General features: G+C 45.1%; 4 protein-coding genes across 4 annotated transcripts in view; 2 read left to right on the forward strand and 2 right to left on the reverse strand.

Moving 5' to 3' along the window:
• The window catches only part of LOC106564108 (bifunctional apoptosis regulator), a 26,106-nt gene extending 16,251 nt beyond the window's left edge, over positions 1-9,855 (reverse strand). Inside the window, exons 1-3 of the mRNA XM_045690632.2 lie at positions 9,401-9,855; positions 7,007-7,336; positions 4,215-4,313 (exon numbers count right to left, since the gene is read on the reverse strand). Of these exons, the coding sequence (XP_045546588.2) occupies positions 4,215-4,313; positions 7,007-7,329 (422 nt within the window). The 5' untranslated portion in view covers positions 7,330-7,336; positions 9,401-9,855. The remainder of the gene's footprint in view (positions 1-4,214; positions 4,314-7,006; positions 7,337-9,400) is intronic.
• A 307-nt stretch (positions 9,856-10,162) lies between these two features.
• Positions 10,163-14,486, forward strand: LOC106564090 (uncharacterized). Its single transcript, XM_014130079.3, has 3 exons — positions 10,163-10,915; positions 11,117-11,742; positions 12,479-14,486. Exons 1-3 carry the CDS (start codon positions 10,486-10,488, stop codon positions 12,788-12,790), a joined length of 1,368 nt encoding a protein of 455 aa, XP_013985554.3. The 5' UTR covers positions 10,163-10,485; the 3' UTR covers positions 12,791-14,486.
• Positions 14,487-15,656: 1,170 nt separating this feature from the next.
• LOC106564088 (uncharacterized) lies at positions 15,657-23,074 on the reverse strand. The gene is made up of 8 exons (XM_082958543.1): positions 22,906-23,074; positions 20,452-20,641; positions 20,315-20,374; positions 19,777-20,190; positions 19,434-19,552; positions 18,494-18,687; positions 17,672-17,840; positions 15,657-17,549 (listed from the first exon to the last, which is right to left on the reverse strand). Exons 1-8 carry the CDS (start codon positions 22,915-22,917, stop codon positions 17,274-17,276), a joined length of 1,434 nt encoding a protein of 477 aa, XP_082814669.1. The 5' UTR covers positions 22,918-23,074; the 3' UTR covers positions 15,657-17,273.
• A 3-nt stretch (positions 23,075-23,077) lies between these two features.
• LOC106564094 (uncharacterized) overlaps positions 23,078-23,710 on the forward strand; it is a 31,040-nt gene continuing 30,407 nt past the window's right edge. The window contains exon 1 of the mRNA XM_045690633.2: positions 23,078-23,410. Coding sequence (XP_045546589.2) covers positions 23,402-23,410 — 9 coding nt within the window. The 5' untranslated portion in view covers positions 23,078-23,401. The remainder of the gene's footprint in view (positions 23,411-23,710) is intronic.

A 23,710-nucleotide genomic window follows, 5' to 3' on the forward strand; every position in this document is an offset into this window, starting at 1 on the left:
CAACATGTTTATACAGCTGGGGTTCCATGCTATCAAGCATCTCAGAGTAGGAGTGCTGATCTAGGATCAGGTCCCCCCCCGTCCATATAATAGTATTCATTGTGATCTAAAAGCCAAAAGTGATCCCAGATCAGCACTCCTACTCAAACACTGGATCCATACAGATGCCATTGTTTTGACATGAGCTTTATAATCCACTAGATGACCAGCAGTATGTGGACACCTGCTCGTCCAACATCTCATTCCAAAATCATGGCCATTAATATGGAGTTGGTCCCCCCCCCCTTTTGCTGCTATAACAGCCTCCACCTCTTTTGGGAAGGCTTTCCACTAGATGTTGGAACGCTGCTGCGGAGACTCTCTTCCATTCAGCCACAAGAGCATTAGTGAGGTCGGGCACTGATGTTGGGCGATTAGGCCTGGTTCCAATTCATCCCAAAGGTCTTCGATGGTGTTGAGTCAAGTTCTTCCACACTGATCTCGACAAACCATTTCTGTATGGACCTCGCTTTGTGCATGGGGGCATTGTCATGCTGAAACGGGAAAGAGCCTTCCCCAAACTGTTGCCACAAAGTTGGAAGCACAGAATTGTCTAGAATGTCATTGTATGCTGGAGCATTGAGATTCCGCTTCGCTGGAACTAAGGGGCCTAGCCTGAACCATGAAAAACAGACCATTATTCCTCCACCAAACTTTACAGTTGGCACTATGCTTTGGGGTATGTAGTGTTAACCTGGCATCCGCCAAACCCAGATTCATCTGTGGGACTGCCAGATGGTGAAGCGTGATTCATCACTCCAGAGAACGCGTTTCCACTGCTCCAATGGCGGCGAGCTTCATACCACTCCAGCCGACGCTTGGCATTGCGCATGGTGATCTTAGGCTGCTCGGCCATGGAAACCCATATCATGAAGCTCTTGTGTTGACGTTGCTTCCAGAGGCATTTTGTAACTCTGTATTGAGTGTTGCAACCGAGGATGATTTTTATGTGCTTCAGCACTCGGCGGTCCTGTTCTGTGAGCTTGTGTGGCCTACCACTTCACATCTGAAAAGGTGGCACGACGGTGCCACGTTGAAAGTCAGAGCTCTTCATTAAGGCCATTCTACTTACAATGTTTTTCTATAGAGATTGCAAGGCTCTATGCTCAATTTTATACATCTGTCAGCAACGGGTGTGGCTGAAATTGCCGAATCCACTAATTTGAAGGGGTGTCCACATACTTCTGCAGATACAGTGCATTCAGAAAGTATTCAGACCCCTTCCTTTTTCCACATTATGTTACAGTCTTATTCTAAAAAGGATTAAATAAAATATTTTCCTCATCAATCTACACACAATACCCCATAATAAACCTAAAATAGGTTTAGAAATGTTTGCAAATTTCTATAAAAAAATAATAAAATAAAACTGAAATACCTTATTTACAGAAATATTCAGACCCTTTGCTATGAGACTCAAAATTGAGCTCAGGTGCATCCTGTTTCCATTGATCATCCTTGAGATGTTTCTACAACTTGATTGGAGTACACCTGTGGTAAAATCAATTGATTGGACATGATTTGGAAAGGCACACACCTGTCTGTATAAGGTTCCACAGTTGACAGTGCATGTCAGAGCAAAAACCATGCCATGAGGTCGAAGGAATTGTCCGTATTGCCCCGAGAAAGAATTGCGTCGAGGCACAGATTTTGGGAAGGGTACCAAAACATTTCTGTAGCATTGAAGGTCCCTAAGAACACAGTGGCCTCCATCATTCTTAAATGAAGGACGTTTGGAACCACCAAGACTCTTCCTAGAGCTGGCCGCCTGGCCAAATTGAGCAGTCGGGAGAAGGGCCTTGGTCAGGGAGGTGACCAAGAACCTGATGGTCACTCTGACAGAGCTCCAGAGTTCCTCTGTGGAGATGGGAGAACCTTCCAGAAGGACAACCATCTCTGCAGTACTCCACCAATCAGACCTTTATGGTAGAGTGGCCTGACAGAAGCCACTCTTCAGTAAAAGGCACATGACAGCCCACTTGGAGTTTTCCCAAAAGGCACCTAAAGACTCTCAGACCTGATGAAACATGATACTTTGGTCTGATGAAACCAAGACTAAACTCTTTGGCCTAAATGCCAAGCGTCATGTCTGGAGAAAACCTGGCACCATCCCTATGGTGAAAGCATCATGCTGTTTTTCAGTGGCAGGAAGACTAGTCAGGATCGAGGCAAAGATGAACGGAGCAAAGTACAGAGGGATCCTTGATGAAATCCTGAGCGCTCTGGAGCAGGTTGTCAGACTGGGGCGAAGGTTCACCTTCCAAAGGGACAACGACCCTAAGCGCAAAGCCAAGACAACGCAGGAGTGGCTTTGGGACAAGTCTCTGAATGTCCTTGAGTGGCCCAGCCAGAGCCCAGGCTTGAACCCTATCGAACATCTCTGGAGCAGCAATGCTCCCCATCCAACCTGACAGAGCTTGAAAGGATCTGCAGAGAAGAATGGGAGAAACTCCACAAATACAGGTGTGCCGAGCTTGTAGCGTCATACACATGAAGACTCGATGCTGTAATCGCTGCCAAAGGTGCTTCAACAAAGTACTGAATAAAGGCTTTGAAAACTTACGTAAATGTGATTGTTTTTTATTAATAATTTAACGAGGGAAAAAAACAATTTAATCAATTTTAGATTAAGGCTGTAACCTAACAAAATGTGGAAAAAGTCAAGGGGTCTGAATACTTTCCGAAGGCACTGTATGTATATGTACAGTACCAGTCAAAAGTTTGGACACACCTACTCATTCAAGGGTTTTTCTTTATTTTTACTATTTTCTACATTGTAGAATAATAGTGAAGACATCAAAACTATGAAATAACACATATGGAATCATGTAGTAACCAAAAAAGTGTTTCACAAATCAAAATATATTTTATATTTGAGATTCTTCAAAGTAGCCACCCCTTGCCCCGAAGACAGCCCTGCACACTCTTGGCATTCTCTCAACCAGCCTCATGAGGTAGTCACCTGGAATGTATTTCAATTAACAGGTCACCCTTGTTAAAAGTTAATTTGTGTTATTTCTTTCCTTCTTAATGCGTTTGAGCCAATCAGTTGTGTTGTGACAAGGTAGGGGTGTTATACAGACAAACCATCTCAATTGGGTTTAGGTTGGGTGATTATGGAGGCCAGGTCATGTGATGCAGCACTCCATCACACTACTTCTTTGTAAAATAGCCCTTACACAGCCTGGAGGTGTGTTGGGTCATTGTCCTGTTGAAAAGCAAGTGATGTGCAAACCAGATGGGACGGCGTATCGCTGCAGAATGCTTTGGTAGCCATGCTGGTTAAGTGTGCCTTGAATTCTAAATAAATCACTGACAGTGTCAACAGCAAAGCACCATCACACCACCACCTCCGTGCTTCACGGTGGGAACCACACATGCAGAGATCATCCGTTCACCTACTCTGTGTTTCAAAGACACGGCGGTTGGAACCAAAAATCTCACATTTGGACTCCAGACCAAAAGGACAGATTTCCACCGGTCTAATGTCCATTGCTTGCGTTTCTTGGCCCAAGCAAGTCTCTTCTTATTTGTGTCCTTTAGTAGTGGTTTCTTTGCAGCAATTCGACCATGAAGGCCTGATTCACACAGTCTCCTCTGAACAGTTGATGTTGAGATGTGTCTGTTACTTGAACTATGAAGCATTTATTTGGGCTGCAATCTGATGTGCAGTTAATTGCCGTTTTCTGAGGCTGGTAACGCTCAAACTTATCCTCTGCAGCAGAGGTAACTCTGGGTCTTCCTTTCCTGTGGTAGTCCTCATGAGAGCCAGTTTCATCATAGTGCTTGATGGTTTTTGCGACTGCACTTGAAGAAACTTTCAAAGTTTTTTACATTTTTTCGCATTGACTGACCTTCATGTCTTAAAGTAATGATGGTCTGTCGTTTCTCTTTGCTTATTTGAGCTGTTCTTGCCATAATATGGACTTGGTCTTTTACCAAATAGGGCTATATTCTGTATACCAACCCTACCTTGTCACAACACAAATGAAAGAAATAACACAAATTAACTTTTAACAAGGCACACCTGTTAATTGAAATGCATTCCAGGTGACTACCTCATGAAGCTGGTTGAGAGAATGCAAAGAGTGTGCAAAGCTGTCAACAAGGCAAAGGGTGGCTACTTTGAACAATCTCAAATAGGCCAGCCGGCTCTGAGTGTGTTAGTACGGTACCTCTGAAAGGCCAGCAGGCTCTGGGAGACCTTGGGGTTCCCCTGGATCTCTGCTCTCCTCCTACCCACTACCTCTGAGAACAACCGCTCTACTGCATCTCTGAGAGGGGGAGGGGGTGGGTAGAAAGGATGGAGGGGGTGGAGGGAGAAGGAGGGAGAGGGGTAGAGGAGGGAGAGAGGAGGGGATGAGAGAGAGAAGGGAAGGGTGGAGAGAGAGAGGGGTAGAGGATAGAGAGAGGAGGGGATGAGAGAGGGAGGAGTAAAAGGTAAGAAAGAAAGTTGATATGAAAACCAAAAGAACAGAAGAGAAAATCAGGTTAATGGGATGAAGAAATCTATAAAATAAATTGTCCATGTTTACATGGATGGATTTTGGCAAGGCTACCTTGGAGCTAGGTAAGACATGCCTCATTATTTGAAGTTAAACATAATATTTTTTTTAAATCGTGGCCATCAAAACAGTTTAACACGCATTTAGAATTGTTATTTGTTGCGCACTGACTAACTAGGATCTGTACTGTCTGCGTGTGAGAAATAAGATACACGACAACTAAAGAAAATACACACGCAAAAACATAATTCCAGTAGCCAATCGACCGATAAGCATGCCAGGTTGAATGTATTAACATTGACAGGTATTACTCAGTGTACTGCAGGTCACGTTCCCCTACCTCAGCAGGAGTAGCGTACTACAGGTCAGTTCCCCTACCTCAGCAGGAGTAGTGTACTACAGGTCAGTTCCCCTACCTCAGCAGGAGTAGTGTACTACAGGTCATGTTCCCCTACCTCAGCAGGAGTAGTGTACTACAGGTCATGTTCCCCTACCTCAGCAGGAGTAGTGTACTACAGGTCATGTTCCCCTACCTCAGCAGGAGTAGTGTACTACAGGTCACGTTCCCCTACCTCAGCAGGAGTAGTGTACTACAGGTCAGTTCCCCTACCTCAGCAGGAGTAGTGTACTACAGGTCAGTTCCCCTACCTCAGCAGGAGTAGTGTACTACAGGTTAAGTTCCCCTACCTCAGCAGGAGTAGTGTACTACAGGTTAAGTTCCCCTACCTCAGCAGGAGTAGTGTACTACAGGTTAAGTTCCCCTACCTCAGCAGGAGTAGTGTACTACAGGTTAAGTTCCCCTACCTCAGCAGGAGTAGTGTACTACAGGTTAAGTTCCCCTACCTCAGCAGGAGTAGTGTACTACAGGTCAGTTCCCTTACCTCAGCAGGAGTAGTGTACTACAGGTCAGTTCCCCTACCTCAGCAGGAGTAGTGTACTACAGGTCAGTTCCCCTACCTCAGCAGGAGTAGTGTACTACAGGTCAGTTCCCCTACCTCAGCAGGAGTAGTGTACTACAGGTCAGTTCCCCTACCTCAGCAGGAGTAGTGTACTACAGGTCAGTTCCCCTACCTCAGCAGGAGTAGTGTACTACAGGTCAGTTCCCCTACCTCAGCAGGAGTAGTGTACTACAGGTCAGTTCCCCTACCTCAGCAGGAGTAGTGTACTACAGGTTAAGTTCCCCTACATCAGCAGGAGTAGTGTACTACAGGTCAGTTCCCCTACCTCAGCAGGAGTAGTGTACTACAGGTCAGTTCCCCTACCTCAGCAGGAGTAGTGTACTACAGGTCAGTTCCCCTACCTCAGCAGGAGTAGTGTACTACAGGTTAAGTTCCCCTACATCAGCAGGAGTAGTGTACTACAGGTCAGTTCCCCTACCTCAGCAGGAGTAGTGTACTACAGGTCAGTTCCCCTACCTCAGCAGGAGTAGTGTACTACAGGTCAGTTCCCCTACCTCAGCAGGAGTAGTGTACTACAGGTCAGTTCCCCTACCTCAGCAGGAGTAGTGTACTACAGGTCAGTTCCCCTACCTCAGCAGGAGTAGTGTACTACAGGTCAGTTCCCCTACCTCAGCAGGAGTAGTGTACTACAGGTCAGTTCCCCTACCTCAGCAGGAGTAGTGTACTACAGGTTAAGTTCCCCTACCTCAGCAGGAGTAGTGTACTACAGGTCAGTTCCCCTACCTCAGCAGGAGTAGTGTACTACAGGTCAGTTCCCCTACCTCAGCAGGAGTAGTGTACTACAGGTCAGTTCCCCTACCTCAGCAGGAGTAGTGTACTACAGGTCAGTTCCCCTACCTCAGCAGGAGTAGTGTACTACAGGTTAAGTTCCCCTACCTCAGCAGGAGTAGTGTACTACAGGTCAGTTCCCCTACCTCAGCAGGAGTAGTGTACTACAGGTTAAGTTCCCCTACCTCAGCAGGAGTAGTGTACTACAGGTTAAGTTCCCTTACCTCAGCAGGAGTAGTGTACTACAGGTTAAGTTCCCCTGAAAAACAACCGCACAATGTAAATAGCCAAGAAACACCAGGACAAAGTCTCACTTCGTAGACTTGAGTAAATTAGACCAACTTTTGTGCCTCTGAGCAGCGCCTGCAAGAAAATGAATCCATTAGCACTTCCCTCATTGCACAGCTCCCCTGCCAGGCGGTATTACTGTGTGTGGTGGGATCTAGGAACCCTATTTCTTCCTAATTAACAGCCATATTTTTCCTTCATACCTGCTTCTCCATCTTTTTAAATAATGAGGCAATTTGTTTTCAGCACTTTTATTTCCATGACTGATCAAAACTCGTTCACCATACTTAGGTGCCGATACGATATGTATTGCGATTGTCACAATTCTATATAGAATACATATGGTATCGGCACCTAAGTATGGTGATAATATGGTGAGGTCTCTGGCAGTTCCCAGCTCTAGAGAGTCGTACCAGTACGTTAAGTTCACGTACTCTAGTACCTTACCTCAGCAGGATGTTGACTTTGGGGAAGCCCTCCCACTTCTCCCTGCACTCAGGACACTCAGTCTTCCTACTAGACTCCCACCAGAGAGCCAGGCAGTGGCGGCAGAAGCTGTGACCACAGTTCAGCGTTGTCGGGTTGACCAGGACGTCGTAGCAACAGTGGCACCCAAACTGGTCCTCGCTGATGAAGGGGCTGGCAGAGGGCCGGGGGTACGGAGAGGGAGGGGGGGCAGAGGTCACAGGAGGGGTTAGGGGGGAGGAGAGATCGGAGAGAGGGTTGGGGACGGGGGCAGCAGCAGTACCCCCCTCCATCTGCTGGATCATCTGGGGTCTGGAGGAGAGAGAGAACCAAAGAATAAGTGAGAGAGAGAGAGAGCGCGAGAGAGAAAGAGAAGTGTGAGAGAAAGAGAAGTGTGAGAAAGAGTGCGACAGAGAAAGAGTGCGAGAGAGAGAGAAAGAGCGCGAGACAAAGAGAGAGGAAGAGAGCAAGAAACAGAATATGGCTTGTAAAAAAAACTTGCACATCATTACAACACTGTATATCTACATAATATGACATTTGAAATGTCTTTATTATATTGGAACTTCTGTGAGTGTAATGTTTACTGTTATTGTTTATTATCTACTTAATTTGCATTGCAATGTTAATATATGTTTCCCATGCCAATAAAGCCCTTGAATTGAATGAGAGAGCGAGAGAGAGAAGAAAAAGAGCGAGTGCAAGAGAGAGACAGAAAGAAAAACACAAACAGAGAGACAGAGACAGAAAGAGAGAGAGACAGAAAGAGAAAGGAAGAGAGAGAGACAGAAAGAGAAAGGAAGAGAGAGAGACAGAAAGAGAAAGGAAGAGAGAGAGACAGAAAGAGAAAGGAAGAGAGAGAGACAGAAAGAAAAACACAAACAGAGAGATAGACAGAAAGAAAAACACAAACAGAGAGATAGACAGAAAGAAAAACACAAACAGAGAGATAGAGACAGAAAGAGAGAGAGACAGAAAGAGAAAGGAAGAGAGAGAGACAGAAAGAGAAAGGAAGAGAGACAGAGACAGAAAGAGAAAGGAAGAGAGAGAGACAGAAAGAGAAAGGAAGAGAGACAGACAGAAAGAGAAAGGAAGAGAGACAGAGACAGAAAGAGAAAGGAAGAGAGAGAAAGGAAGAGAGAGAGACAGAAAGAGAAAGGAAGAGAGACAGAGACAGAAAGAGAAAGGAAGAGAGAGAGACAGAAAGAGAAAGGAAGAGAGAGAGACAGAAAGAGGGAGAGAGAGACAGGGAGAGAGAGAGAGAAAACTATGAACTGTGTGAGACCCCAAATGGCACCTTATTACCACAAATCAAAGTGTATTGGTCCTTTACACAGATTCTCAATGTTATCGCAGGTGCAACAAAATGCATACCTTTCTAGCGCCAACAGTACAGTAATATTGAACAATACACACAATCCAAAAGGAGGGAAAAAAACAAGAAATATCATAGTGACTACTTTTGACCAGAGCTCAGGGCCCATAGCATAGGCACTCCTCCATAGCCCATAGCATAGGCACTCCTCCATAGCATAGGCACTCCTCCATAGCCCATAGCATAGGCACTCCTCCATAGCATAGGCACTCCTCCATAGCATAGGCACTCCTCCATAGCATAGGCACTCCTCCATAGCATAGGCACTCCTCCATAGCATAGGCACTCCTCCATAGCATAGGCACTCCTCCATAGCATAGGCACTCCTCCATAGCATAGGCACTCCTCCATAGCATAGGCACTCCCCCATAGCATAGGCACTCCTCCATAGCATAGGCACTCCTCCATAGCCCATAGCATAGGCACTCCTCCATAGCATAGGCACTCCTCCATAGCCCATAGCATAGGCACTCCTCCATAGCCCTATGGGCCGTGGTCAAAATGTGTACTCACTATACTAGGGAATAGGTTGCCATTTGAGACGAACCATTTCCAAATATTACAGAATAACTGGCTTTGAGTTCTGACAATGTATTTTATAGCTAATAACAGGAACCCACTTTTATAGCTTTCTTATTGAGTAGTAACTGACGTTTTGACAGACATGCAGTTTGGCTAGCTAAATGACAGTTAGTAAACAGGAAGCAACTCAAATGCACATAACATTACACGAACACTGCAACAAATGCGTAATTGTCAACTCCGCAGATCAACTTATACTGACGGGAAACCTGTTCCTAGGAAAGAGGGGTTCTTACAGGTTCTCATATATGGCTAGCCATTCAATAAAAACAAGAATTATTTGAGTTAGCTGATTCTTGACCAAATCACTGTATCTAACGTTAGCTGCTAACTAGTTAGCTAGTATGGCAAACCCCCAATTGTGTTAACGTTAGCTACCGTTAGGTATAAAACAGCATTTGTCATGTTTAGTTTCCTACCTCAGGAATAACGGCCGTTGCAACCAAGCTGGAAAATCACATCACCGCCGAATAGATGCTTTTCCAAAGTTAGTTTTGATTATGCTAGCTAGCTAATAAGACAAGCCGACATTTTCCGAGCAGTCATATGGGTAGCTAAACAGCTAGCTAGCTTCTCATTTCACTTCTTTCTTGCCAGGGGTATATTCGTTACGCGGGAGCAAACAGAACCAACAGGGAGGGACCTATATTTATTTATTTTCGTTGCAAAATGTTTCCCGTTTGGAGTGAAAGTTTTCCGTTGCTAAACGTTTTGCAACAGACGAGACCTCTTAAAGCGGAATCCGCGTAATGAATACACCCACAGACTCGCTAGGGAAATGATGCGTTCAAAACAACTGGGAACTCAAAAAAATACGAATATATCGTCGTTAGTGATCTTCAGGTCAGAAAGTCGGTGCTAGTTCTCGAGTTGGAATTCCGAGTTGGATGACTGTTCAGATAATTTTTCCCCCACGGAGCTAATTTATTTTCCGAGTTCCCCGTTATTTTGAACACACTGAGGTCGGAGCTTTCCGAGATCCTATTTGCGAGTTTCCAGTTGTTATGAACGCGGCAAAACTCACACTCTGGTCACGCGAGCCGCGCCGTGACGAACTCATGAGCTAAAAACAAATCCGTGTTCTCGCTCCTCATTGGTTGCGCTCCGTGTACTTTTACTTTACTGTAATTGGTGGTGTGGCTTTTATTTTGAAAATTCAAAAATCAGGTGCTAATGCTCTTCCAGTTCAAAGTTCGATTGTTTTGTCCTTTCGTAAAATCTGTTTCCTGTTTATTCATTTCATGGAAAGTCATCTATCACATCACGTATGTAGTAATTATCATTGTGCATGTCTACGATTGCAGGGTGAGTGACGTAAGGCGGAAGCTGAAAGAATCAAATGGTTAATGTCGGCTAAGCTGTCAAACGGTGTTCTAGAGATATCAACCTCTTCCCCGAGCATACTGGCACCCAGAGCAAACTGGCTACATACGGCTCTAAAAAAGAGCGATCAGTGAACTAACTCTGTATATTGTGCTACATTGAACCTAAACCCATAGTCACCATGGATACTCTCTACACTTATAGATTACTACCACCCACATATACCAACACGAAGGACCCTGAATACAGTAAAAGACTAGTGAAGCTGGAACTGGTAGACTGCTGGCAAACTCCAGACCTGAACATCATCATCAAACAAGAAGAGGATAGCTTTCTACAAGTTAAAGAAGAAGAGGAGGAAGAGGATATCTCTCTGCAAGTTAAAGAAGAAGAAGAAGAAGGGGAGGAGGAAGAGGATATCTCTCTACATGTTAAAGAAGAAGAGGAGGAAGAGGATATCTCTCTACAAGTTAAAGAAGAAGATCATGCTTTCATGGTCAAAGTAGAGGAGGAAGAGAAGGACGAAGCTCTTGTAGTTAAAGAAGAAGAAGAGGAGGGTGGTTTTGCGGTCAAAGAAGAGGAAGAAGCTATAGGGGTTTTTATTTTTTCTGGTATGTACAGATAATGGGTACGTCCCAAAATGACACCCTATTCCCTGTAGAGCCCGACAGGCCTTGGTCAAAAGTAGTGCCCTATAAAGGGAATAAGGTGCCAATTGGGATGCAAGACCAATATTGAGTGTGCTAGTATGAACCTTAGCATGGTACTGTTTCTTCAGATTTAACTCAGCACTCTTTATTTCCTTGACGCAGACGGAAACTGCAACCAGTGGCCTGTCAGTGGGAAGAGTCCCTCCGTATCAGAAGAACCTCAACAACAACCACAACAAAAACAGACCCAGGAACCCCACCACTCCCCTCTGTACGGCTCCGACTGTGGGATGAGTTTTGTCAGCCCTGGGATACTGAACGCGCACCGCAGAATCCACCAGCCCAGAATAATCCACACCACCACCACCACCGGTGAGCCATCTCACTACTGCCATGACTGCGGCAAGACCTTCGACACCGCCCGCTACCTCAACAAGCACCGCTTGGTTCACACAGCAGAGAGGACGCACCACTGCTCCCAGTGTGACCGGAGCTTCCTGAGACTCCAGCACCTCAAAGAACACCAGAGAACCCACAGTGGAGAGAAGCCTCACTACTGCTCCGTGTGTGGGAAGGGCTTCACCAAAGTCCGACTGCTCCGGACACACCAACGGCTGCATGCCGTGGAGGGGGCTGACGTGGTCGGGGATGGGACGGGGATGAAGGAGGGTGGTGGGGGGGTGATGTCAGCGATGGGGCGGAAGAGAGCTCTGAGAGTTCTGGCCGGAGTGGACTACTACTACTGCTCTGAGTGTGGGAAGAGCTTCTCCAGTGCTGCCTATCTTAAGGTGTGTAAAATAGAATCACTCTCACACTACGTCTGATCCCATTACCACCTGTATTGACAAGCCTATACAGTGGGCCGGCCTTTCTGTTGTTTTTTCAAGTAGACTTTATTTAGCCCAGCACCAACGTTTGTTAAGGATGTGCGTATTGACCACAAACGTTTCTACAGATATCAAATCAAATTTCATTTGTCACATACACATGGTTAGCAGATGTTAATGCGAGTGTAGCGAAATGCTTGTGCTTCTAGTTCCGACCATGCAGTAATATCTAACAAGTAATCTAACCTAACAATCACGCTGACATGCAGTTGCCAGACTTGGCCCTGTAGCTGTCTCTCCCATTGAAATAGAATGAATAGAACGGACGTCCCCGTTCAAGTCAATGATGTCATAATGGGTGGATGGCGGTTCAGTTTGCCAGGGTTGGCGGTTCCTAGCCCGTTCCATTCATTCCATTTCTATGGTGTCTCCAAATGACCATGTACAATAGAAAACCTATTGTACATGAAACGTTCAGATAGAAATAGTCTATCTAGAACAAATATGCCTCTCTGACATGTAGCATAAGGAATCACGTCGGCACGTCTATTTATGTCATTTCTATTCCGCAAAGTTCAACAACTTTTCGGCTACTGAACGTGGCCCGGTTGTTTCAATTTTGATGAACGATGCGTTTCTAAACACAGAGATCCTGTAAAATAAAGTTCTAATATGTAATTCTATGTTTCTGTCTCAGGTGCATCAGAAGGCTCACACAGGAGACAAACCATACCAGTGTGCTCACTGTAAGAAGTCATTCGGCACGTCATGGGGTTTAAAGGTTCACCGGCAGAATCGCTCTGGGGAGAAGCCCCACCAGTGCGCCGACTGTGGGAAGAGGTTCTCGGACCTGCGCAGCCACAAGGCCCACCAGAGCACCCACACTGGAGAGAAACCGTACACATGCCCTGTCTGTGGAAAAGGCTTTGCCTGGCACAAGAGCCTACAGAAACACCAGGCCACACACAGCAGCAGTGGTGGTGGAATCATAGAAGTACATATAGAATAATCTATGATATCCTGGAGGGTTTCACTCCAACCTCAATCTAGCACCTGATTCTAATATCCTGGAGGGTTTCACTCCAACCCTAATCTAGCAGGTTAGTTACAACTACGGGACAGGAGGGTAGCTCTCCAGGAACAGGGTTGGTTTATAGGAGGGTAGCTCTCCAGGAACAGGGTTGGGTTATAGTAGGGTAGCTCTCCAGGAACAGGGTTGGGTTATAGGAGGGTAGCTCTCCAGGAACAGGGTTGGGTTATAGGAGGGTAGCTCTCCAGGAACAGGGTTGGGTTATAGTAGGGTAGCTCTCCAGTAACAGGGTTGGGTTATAGGAGGGTAGCTCTCCAGGAACAGAGTTGGGTTATAGGAGGGTAGCTCTCCAGGAACAGAGTTGGGTTATAGGAGGGTAGCTCTCCAGGAACAGGGTTGGGTTATAGGAGGGTAGCTCTCCAGGAACAGGGTTGGGTTATAGGAGGGTAGCTCTCCAGGAACAGGGTTGGGTTATAGGAGGGTAGCTCTCCAGGAACAGGGTTGGGTTATAGGAGGGTAGCTCTCCAGGAACAGGGTTGGGTTATAGGAGGGTAGCTCTCCAGGAACAGGGTTGGGTTATAGGAGGGTAGCTCTCCAGGAACAGGGTTGGGTTATAGGAGGGTAGCTCTCCAGGAACAGGGTTGGGTTATAGGAGGGTAGCTCTCCAGGAACAGGGTTGGGTTATAGGAGGGTAGCTCTCCAGGAACAGGGTTGGGTTATAGGAGGGTAGCTCTCCAGGAACAGGGTTGGGTTATAGGAGGGTAGCTCTCCAGGAACAGGGTTGGGTTATAGGAGGGTAGCTCTCCAGGTGAATCATGTCACATCACCTGGATTTTAACCTTTTTATTTTAAGCCTTTTCCAGAAATGAGAATTAGACTAAAAATGAAAGCACTCATCTCAGTGTGGTGCTGGAGGATGGGGCTGGACCAGCTGACATAAAAAGAAAAGGGGACAGTTTGATTAAAAGCTTGAAATAAAAGTAAAAATCCAGGTCAAAACACAGGGCCCTAATGATCTTAACACAGCGGATGGTCATGCTCTCTCTTGGATGAGGGAATGCTGTTGTGTCAGAAGGACTGTTTTAATTAACACAGCGGATGGTCATGCTCTCTCTTGGATGAGGGAATGCTGTTGTGTCAGAAGGACTGTTTTAATTAACACAGCGGATGGTCATGCTCTCTCTTGGATGAGGGAATGCTGTTGTGTCAGAAGGACTGTTTTAATTAACACAACGGATGGTCATGCTCTCTCTTGGATGAGGCAATGATGTTGTGTCAGAAGGACTGTTTTAATTAACACAACGGATGGTCATGCTCTCTCTTGGATGAGGCAATGCTGTTGTGTCAGAAGGACTGTTTTAATTAACACAACGGATGGTCATGCTCTCTCTTGGATGAGGGAATGCTGTTGTGTCAGAAGGACTGTTTTAATTACATCAAAATGTCACAAGTATGTGACTTGTAATGAAATATTTTAGATGTTTATATTCATACACAAATGTAGTTTGTAAGCCTACTTTTTGTTCTCTGGATGGATTGTGCAACAGGTGATGGCTATCTTTTGTTTCCGACAGCAAATGTGCTCACTAGAACATGAAGTGTATGGAGCAGTGTTTGGTTTGGATCTGAAATGAATGGATGATCAAAATAGACATGGTCAGTTGTTGCACTCCGATCTGATTTCTGTCTTTATTTTGTAGCTGATCTCAAAGCACATGCTGAGGTCTGGCAGCATAACAGTTTTCCACATATTCACACCTTCATATCCGCTTTGAAGCCTTTCAAAAGGAGATCTGGCATTGGAACTGGAGGGTGAGCAAAACCACTCTATTGAGCAGTGGAGGCTGGTCGGAGGATCTATAGGAGGACAGGCTTGTTGTAATGGCTGGAAAGGATTGAAATGGAACGGAGCCAAACGTGGTTTACATATGTTTGTTATTGTTTGATATCGTTCCATTTCAGACATTACAATGACCCCATCTTCCTATAGCTCCTCCCACCAGCCGCCACTGATATCGAGGTGTGTAACCCCCCTCCAAAACATGGCTGTAGTTACTAGGCACACTACTTTAACAGATAAAGTGATGTACATGTCTTGTTTCATTTCAAGACCGTTATCTTCATTGACTGGCTGTATTGATGAATTATATTGACTGATATGGTTTAACGGTAACCTTTACACAAACATGAAAGCCAACAGATTTGTCCAAGAGAAACAATTCACATCATAAACTTGGTTTCCATCCAATTGGCGACAGATTTCCATGTTAATATTCTAGAATTAGCATAAATAAAATATGCACATATTCCCAGCAGTGGTGTTTCCACCAAACTGAATCCCACTTAATTTTTCAGGTACCGAATACATTTTTTCAATGTGTTTCCGTTGCATTTTCAACTCTACGGATAGTTTTGTCACAAAAACTGTTGCGTTAAAAAGCAAATGTGCCTAGTCTGGTTTTGGCACGTGTGCTCTAGCCAGCAGCTCACAGAAAGAGTTTGGGTAGGTTAGTCTACAATAAATTATGAGATTATGGATAAGAGCGAGAATATTTTGATTTGTCAAAAGGCAATCAATCATCGATTATCATATCACCAGAATAAGACCCTCGACATTTATTGGAAAGGAGCATCAAGATCACCGTTCACCTTCACCACCCTGTGAAGCTCATATCTTATTTCATCTGTAGCCTAATAAACTGCTTTACCGACGAGTCATAGGGGAGGACCACTCACCATGTCATCGCGTGACTCCACGGTTACTTCCATATGATGGGTATTTTATCAATATTTGCACATAAAAGGCGTCCTTTCTCACACAAATGATTTTACCGACACAAAAAGATCCCACCATGTCGACGAACAAATGATCTGTCGGCATTTATAAAATTGTATCAAAAACTTCACAGCTGTCACTCTTTTTTTGGTTTATACAGTAGGACTTCACACACATAAAAACTAATGGAAACGTAGTAAAATGTGTCTCATGTCATGTCAGTTTCTAAACAACCTAAAAAATGTCTCAAAACATTTCATCAAAACGATCATTCTATCGGCATCTTAAAAGAACATTGACCTTGTGTCTGTTCAGTGCAACGACAGAACATTCTAACAGACATGTTGACATCACCACTGTGACGTCATCACGGAACGAGTAGAGAGCTAGCAAAGTAATGTGATATCTTTTTTTGAACAATTGGTCTCTCTTTCCAATGATGTGGCATCGATGGCATCACTGAGGATGATAAATATATATTTTTTTTGGAGGGGGTTTCCGAGTGGCACAGCGGTCTAAGGCACTGCATTTCAGTGCAAGAGGCATCACTACAGTCCCTGGTTTGAATCCAGGCTGTATCACATCCGGCCGTGATTGGGAGTCCCATAGTGCGGCGCACAATTGGCCCAGCGTCGTCCAGGTTTGACCGGGGTAGGCCGTCATTATAAATAACAATTTGTTCTAAACTGACTTGCCTATACAACGCCCTATACAACTTCAACCTAAAACCATTTACATAGTCAATAAGGTTCCGAGGTGGTTCCTCAGGCAAACAACCATCCTGCAGCACTGCTAAAAGCCCACGCACCCTATGACCAAACACTAAGTCATTTGGGCTAAACCCTGTGCTTTCCTGCACTACTTCACAAGTGACGTAGAGTAGAGCTCGTCCTCTATGTTATTGATCAAGACATCGTTACATCATCATCGCGTGACGTAGGGTAGAGCTCGTCCTCTATGTTATTGATCAAGACATCGTTACATCATCATGGCGTGACGTAGAGTAGAGCTCGTCCTCTATGTTATTGATCAAGACATCGTTACATCATCATGGCGTGACGTAGAGTAGAGCTCAAGACATCGTTACATCATCATGGCGTGACGTAGACGAGCTCGTCCTCTATGTTATTGATCAAGACATCGTTACATCATCATGGCGTGACGTAGAGCTCGTCCTCTATGTTATTGATCAAGACATCGTTACATCATCATGGAGTGACGTAGAGTAGAGCTCGTCCTCTATGTTATTGATCAAGACATCGTTACATCATCATGGCGTGACGTAGAGTAGAGCTCGTCCTCTATGTTATTGATCAAGACATCGTTACATCATCATGGCGTGACGTAGAGTAGAGCTCGTCCTCTATGTTATTGATCAAGACGTCGTTACATCATCATGGCGTGACGTAGAGCTCGTCCTCTATGTTATTGATCAAGACGTCGTTACATCATCATGGCGTGACGTAGAGTAGAGCTCGTCCTCTATGTTATTGATCAAGACATCGTTACATCATCATGGCGTGACGTAGAGTAGAGCTCGTCCTCTATGTTATTGATCAAGACATCGTTACATCATCATGGCGTGACGTAGAGTAGAGCTCGTCCTCTATGTTATTGATCAAGACATCGTTACATCATCATGGCGTGACGTAGAGTAGAGCTTGTCCTCGTCCTCTATGTTATTGATCAAGACATCGTTACATCATCATGGCGTGACGTAGAGTAGAGCTCGTCCTCTATGTTATTGAGTCCGCTACGTGTGGTGCTGTGGTCCGGGTTGAACTTCATATGTTCCTTCAGCTGCTTCAGCTGATAGTAACTCTTCCCACAGTCAAAGCAGTAGAAGGGCTTCTCTCCTGTGTGAATCCTCTGGTGTACCTTTAACTCTGAGGACGTGATGAAACGCTTGTCACAGTCTAAGCAGGGGTAAGGCCTCTCTCCTGTATGAGTCCTCAGGTGCACCTTCAAAGTAAAAATACAAAATATAAATGGTATTAATTAATAAGAATTTCAGTATATAGTAAATAGCAAGTATTATGTTGTGTAACTGAAATAACTATTTAGTTGTGGATTTTATATTTGACCTTTAAGGTCCCCTGAGCACGGAAGGTCTTCTCGCAGTAGGAGCAGGCGTAAGGCTTCTCGTCAGAGTGAATTGTCTGGTGGAGCTTGAGGTTGGACAGCTGTTTGAATGCCTTGCCGCAGTAGGAACAGCTGTGAGGCTTGTCCTGGCTGTGGATCTTCTCATGGACCCTGGAACAACAGGTAATGCAAGAACACTGGTTAAGTAGTAGTAGTTACAGTTCACTGGAATATCACACAATGGGAAATTGGATTGTGACAGTTAAAAAAAAAGACATGACAACATTGAAACATAACAGCAAATACAGTTTAATGAAATAAATGACTACATAACGGATGTCGTAATAAAACAAACAGATTACTTAATAATACCTTTTCCCCAGATAAAAACGTAATAACTTATTACAATGTCTGGTGGTTATTACGTTATCAGGTGAGCAACACATTGGCCCATACTCATAAAGCATCTGAAAGTAGGGGTGCTGATCTAGGATCAGGTTCCCTTGTGCATGTGATGTTGATCAGATCCAATAGGAGTGCTGATCTAGGATCAGGTCCCCTTGTGCATGTGATGTTGAGCAGATCCAATAGGAGTGCTGATCTAGGATCAGGTCCCCTTGTGCATGTGATGTTGATCAGATCCAATAGGAGTGCTGATCTAGGATCAGGTCCCCTTGTGCATGTGATTTTGTTCAGATCAGATCCAATAGGAGTGATGCTCTAGGATCAGATCCCTCGGTCCAGTCATTATAATCTAAAAGACAAAACAGATCCTGAATCAGCACTCCTACTCAGACGATTTATGAATATAGGCCCTGAGTTACCTGAGCTCGCTGGAGGAAGGGAACTTCATTGGGCAGCTGCTGCAGTGGTACGGCTTCTCTCCTGTATGGATACGCTGGTGCTTCTTCAGATGGCCAGACTCTACAAATGTCTTCCCACAGAAGGAGCAGGAGAACGGTCTCTCTCCAGTGTGCCTGCGCTCGTGGGATTTCAGGTTCCCCGTTTGGGCGAAGCCCTTAAAATCAAATCAAATTTAAAGTGCATTTAAAATCACAACACACTTTTGCCAGAGTCTAGAGTATTTACACTGAGTGTACAAAATATTAGGAACGCCTTGCTAATATTGAGTTGCCCTTAAAACAGCCTCACTTTGTTGGGGGCGTGGCCTCTACAAGGTGTCGAAAGAATCCCACAGGGATGGTGGCCCCATGTTGACTCCAATGCTTCCCACAGTTACGTCAAGTTGGTTGGATGTGCTTTGGGTGGTGGACCATTCTTGATACACACAGGAAACTGTTGAGCGTGAAAAACCCAGCAGCGTTGCGGTATCTTGACACACTCAAACCGGTGCACCTGGCACCTACGACCATACCCCGTTCAAAGGCACTTAAATATTTTGTCTCAAGGCTTAATAATCCTTCTTTAACCCGTCTCCCTCCCCTTCATCTACACTTATTGAAGTGGATTTGACAAGTGACATCAATAAGGGATCATAGACTGACCAGGTGAAATCTATGTCATGGAAAGAGCAGGTTTTCATAATGTTTCGTACACTCAGTGGATACACCTGGCGACATGGGTACAAATGCAATCTCTCTCTGCATCTGTCTCCCCTATACATTCCGACTATCACTGTCCATAAAAACAATAAAATACTACAAAAACTATTTTAAAATCGCAACACTCTTTACAGTAAAACGATCAAATGACAAAAAGGAAAAGCAAAGAATCAGTAAAAGAGATCTAAATAAAATAACCAACCTTTCCACACACCTCACAGACGTAAGGTCTCTCTCCTGTGTGTGTTCTCTGGTGGGTCTTTAAAGCAGCCAATATGGTGAAGCTCTTGTCACAGTCTGGACAGGGGAAGGGTCTCTCTCCTGTATCGGCGAGGACACAAAACACACAATGCATTAAACTTGAATGTCTAAAAAGGCACACTAGAATGACCTTCAACAATTCAACCAAAAAGTGGACAAAACTTGTGGCAAAAATATTTATTGACCAGATTGGTTTAGAACCCGACTCTGATTTTGTCACTTGATTGAACATTGAAAATACATTTAGGCTGAATACTTTCGAAAGGAACCAAAGTAAAAGAAACCTGTGTGTGTGAGTGTGTGTCTCTTCAGCTCGGCTGGTGAGCAGAACCTCTTGGTGCAGGCCGGTACGGAGCAGGGGTACGGTCTCAGTCGGGTGTGGATGATCTGGTGTTTGTCTAAGCTAACAGTGGTGGATAAACGCTTCCCACACCTAGAGCAGGGGAACGGCCTCTGATGACCGTCTTTGGTCTTGTTGGGCTTAGTCCCTGGGTTTGCTGAGATCTGGGGGCTCCTCTCCTCTCCATCCTCTCCGGATGCAGGGTCCTTGTCTGTTGCCCCTCCACTGGCAGGGCCAGACCTGGGGTTGTTGTTATGGCGGGGGTTGTTCTTGTCAGGGGTGGCTCTAGGGCCATTGTCAGGGCTGGAGTCGTCAGAACTGTGGCTGGTAATGTCAGAAGTGGGGCTTGGGTTGTCATCTGAGGGAACAGAGAAATCTCAAGTCAGATAAGGGGTTAGTAACTCCATGGTAGCTCCTCTGTGATGCTATACTCACTAGGCTGTATAGGATATACTATGGCTCCTCTGTGATGCTGTACTCACTAGGCTGTATAGGATATTCTATAAATTCTTCCTCTTCCTCCTTCTTGACGTTGAAGAACCCTGAAGGAAACACACAAGATCTAATTCACGGCAAGTTGAAAATAAACAAATCACAAAGAGAGAGAAGGCAAGAGCACCTGTACTTGGGTGAGCCACACCCCATATCTCTTCCTCCTCTTCTTCTGTTTTCACATGGGCAAAACTCAGGTACGTTGTTAAGGGTGTTGTTAGGGGCCCACAGTCCTCCTGCTTCACCACCCTCAGGGTCTGCGTTACTTGATCCCCATGTATACATTTGGGCCCAGGGGATCCTGGGAGTTTGGTCTCCTGAGAGAGAAGAAAACTGAAGTGGATTTGGCACTACGATTATTTCCAGACAAAGCATTTTTGGGCTTACATGTAACTTTCTTTAGTATATATATATATATCTATATATATATATATATATATATATATATATATATATATATATATATATATATATATATATATACAGCCTTTTTTTTCCCGAAGCACATGCCGGCCGGAACAGTAGTAAGGAATATACACTGCTCAAAAAAATAAAGGGAACACTTAAACAACACAATGTAACTCCAAGTCAATCACACTTCTGTGAAATCAAACTGTCCACTTAGGAAGCAACACTGATTGACAATAAATTTCACATGCTGTTGTGCAAATGGAATAGACAACAGGTGTAAATTATAGGCAATAAGCAAGACACCCCCAATAAAGTAGTGGTTCAGCAGGTGGTGACCACAGACCACTTCTCAGTTCCTATGCTTCCTGGCTGATGTTTTGGTCACTTTTGAATGCTGGCGGTGCTTTCACTCTAGTGGTAGCATGAGACGGAGTCTACAACCCACACAAGTGGCTCAGGTAGTGCAGCTCATCCAGGATGGCACATCAATGCGAGCTGTGGCAAGAAGGTTTGCTGTGTCTGTCAGCGTAGTGTCCAGAGCCTGGAGGCGCTACCAGGAGACAGGCCAGTACATCAGGAGACGTGGAGGAGGCCGTAGGAGGGCAACAACCCAGCAGCAGGACCGCTACCTCCTCCTTTGTGTAAGGAGGAGCAGGAGGAGCACTGCCAGAGCCCTGCAAAATGACCTCCAGCAGGCCACAAATGTTGATGCGTCTGCTCAAACGGTCAGAAACAGACTCCATGAGGGTGGTATGAGGGCCCGACGTCCACAGGTGGGGGTTGTGCTTACAGCCCAACACCGTGCAGGATATTTGGCATTTGCCAGAGAACACCAAGATTGGCAAATTCGTCACTGGCGCCCTGTGCTCTTCACAGATGAAAGCAGGTTCACACTGAGCACGTGACAGAGTCTGGAGACGCCGTGGAGAATGTTCTGCTGCCTGCAACATCCTCCAGCATGACCGGTTTGGCGGTGGGTCAGTCATGGTGTGGGGTGGCATTTCTTTGGGGGGCCGCACAACCCTCCATGTGCTCGCCAGAGGTAGCCTGACTGCCATTAGGTACCGAGATGAGATCCTCAGACCCCTTGTGAGACCAAATGCTGGTGCGGTTGGCCCTGGGTTCCTCCTAATGCAAGACAATGCTAGACCTCATGTGGCTGGAGTGTGTCAGCAGTTCCTGCAAGAGGAAGGCATTGATGCTATGGACTGGCCCGCCCGTTCCCCAGACCTGAATCCAATTGAGCACATCTGGGACATCATGTCTCGCTCCATCCACCAACGCCACGTTGCACCACAGACTGTCCAGCAGTTGGCGGATGCTTTAGTCCAGGTCTGGGAGGAGATCCCTCAGGAGACCATCCGCCACCTCATCAGGAGCATGCCCAGGCGTTGTAGGGAGGTCATACAGGCACGTGGAGGCCACACACACTACTGAGCCTAATTTTGACTTGTTTTAAGGACATTACATCAAAGTTGGATCAGCCTGTAGTGTGGTTTTCCACTTTAATGTTGAGTGTGACTCCAAATCCAGACATCCATGGGTTGATAAATTGGATTTCCATTGATTATTTTTGTGTGATTTTGTTGTTGGCACATTCAACTATGTAAAGATAAAAGTGTTTAATAAGATTATTTATTTCATTCAGATCTAGGATGTGTTGTTTAAGTGTTCCCTTTATTTTTTTGAGCAGTGTAGTTGTTCAGCGTAACTCCATTCTTTGGTAGGTACCGAACACATTTTAACATGATTAAGTTTGAAACATTTGTGAATGACAAGTTGAATTGCTGTTTCCTGGGCTTAGAGGAGAATCGCAATATTCAACTGACTCCTTCGTAAACCCAGATTCTGGTTTATTCTACATCATGCCTAAACATGCATCTATACATTTTCATTGATGGAAACTGCTAGCCTGGTGGAACCAACATGATCGCTGCATTGACCATTCTAGCTATTTCACTTCACTTATGTGACGTGAACTAGAATGGTGAACGTATCGATTCGACTGCTTCCACCAGGCTAGGAAACTGCTGCTTTGTTTACAACTGGCCGCTGAGCTGAGCACCGCCCTGTATTAGGTCTGTTTGAGGGTCTATACGTGAGAATAAAACATACGCCCACCTTCGAAACATTATACACGTTATATTTGAGTTTATTGTTATCTACTCACCACCACGTCCATTGTATATAGTAGTGCTCTTTAAAAAAAAGCTCAGAATATGAAACAAACTGGTTGTTGTTTTCTTCCCACTTCCGCCTCAGTGTCGTCAGACGTGATAGACGAGAGTAATCAACTACCGCTTGTGATTTAGCTAGTATCTTTTACTTCTGTCTTTTTACTGTTAAGCTAGCAAGTTTATAGTTAGCCGATGGTAGCTTCTTATCTTCCCATTTTTGCATTTGCTAATACAACTATTCAGCTATGAACTTCGCGTTTGTCTTACGTTCATCGGCCACAGGACGTCGTTGAACGGCGACTTTTGGAGAGCACCGTAATATTATGTACTGGGCAACATCGTAAGCCTAACAGGTTAACAGGTTTAGCTACCGTTAGCCATGGCCCTGTCCTGTGTAACATGACAACTTTCTCGACCTGCTGATGATCCGTGTGTCATCACAGTGATCCTGTGATATTCCTGCCCGGTGGACCATCTTAACAACACAGCATGGATGAGGTATGAGGAAACTTTTGGGGGGAGGAACCGCTTTCTTTCAAGATATGAGTGTAAAGATTTCATGTAGCTAGCTTGCTAGCTTGTCGCCGATGACTACTAGTATCTGCTGTCAGTTGAATTGTTGGTGTAATAACAATGTAGTTTTTAGCTAATCACATAGTCACCCTTTCACGTGTCTAGCGTTAACTGTGTTGTTTCGCAATATGAAAGAAAGCAGCAACAACTTCTTGATTTGAGGAATCTTTACTTTAGTATCCGGCAGGAGACAATACAGCACAGCAGTGAAGCGATGTTCCTAAC

The sequence above is a fragment of the Salmo salar genome, chromosome 12 (assembly GCF_965601325.2).
Source record: "Salmo salar chromosome 12, fSalSal1, whole genome shotgun sequence".
NCBI classification, from domain to species: Eukaryota; Metazoa; Chordata; class Actinopteri; order Salmoniformes; family Salmonidae; genus Salmo; species Salmo salar.

What these genes read in the sequence shown, in the direction of transcription:
- LOC106564090 (XM_014130079.3), top strand. Translation starts at nt 10,486, where the DNA reads ATGGATACTCTCTACACTTATAGATTACTACCACCCACATATACCAAC. An exon ending in AGGGGTTTTTATTTTTTCTG is followed by an intron (nt 10,916 to 11,116) that starts GTATGTACAGAT and finishes TCCTTGACGCAG; the next exon opens with ACGGAAACTGCAACCAGTGG. An exon ending in CCAGTGCTGCCTATCTTAAG is followed by an intron (nt 11,743 to 12,478) that starts GTGTGTAAAATA and finishes TTTCTGTCTCAG; the next exon opens with GTGCATCAGAAGGCTCACAC.
- LOC106564088 (XM_082958543.1), bottom strand. An exon ending in TGTGGCTCACCCAAGTACAG is followed by an intron (nt 20,375 to 20,451) that starts GTGCTCTTGCCT and finishes TGTTTCCTTCAG; the next exon opens with GGTTCTTCAACGTCAAGAAG. An exon ending in TCTGTGAGGTGTGTGGAAAG is followed by an intron (nt 18,688 to 19,433) that starts GTTGGTTATTTT and finishes TTTGATTTTAAG; the next exon opens with GGCTTCGCCCAAACGGGGAA.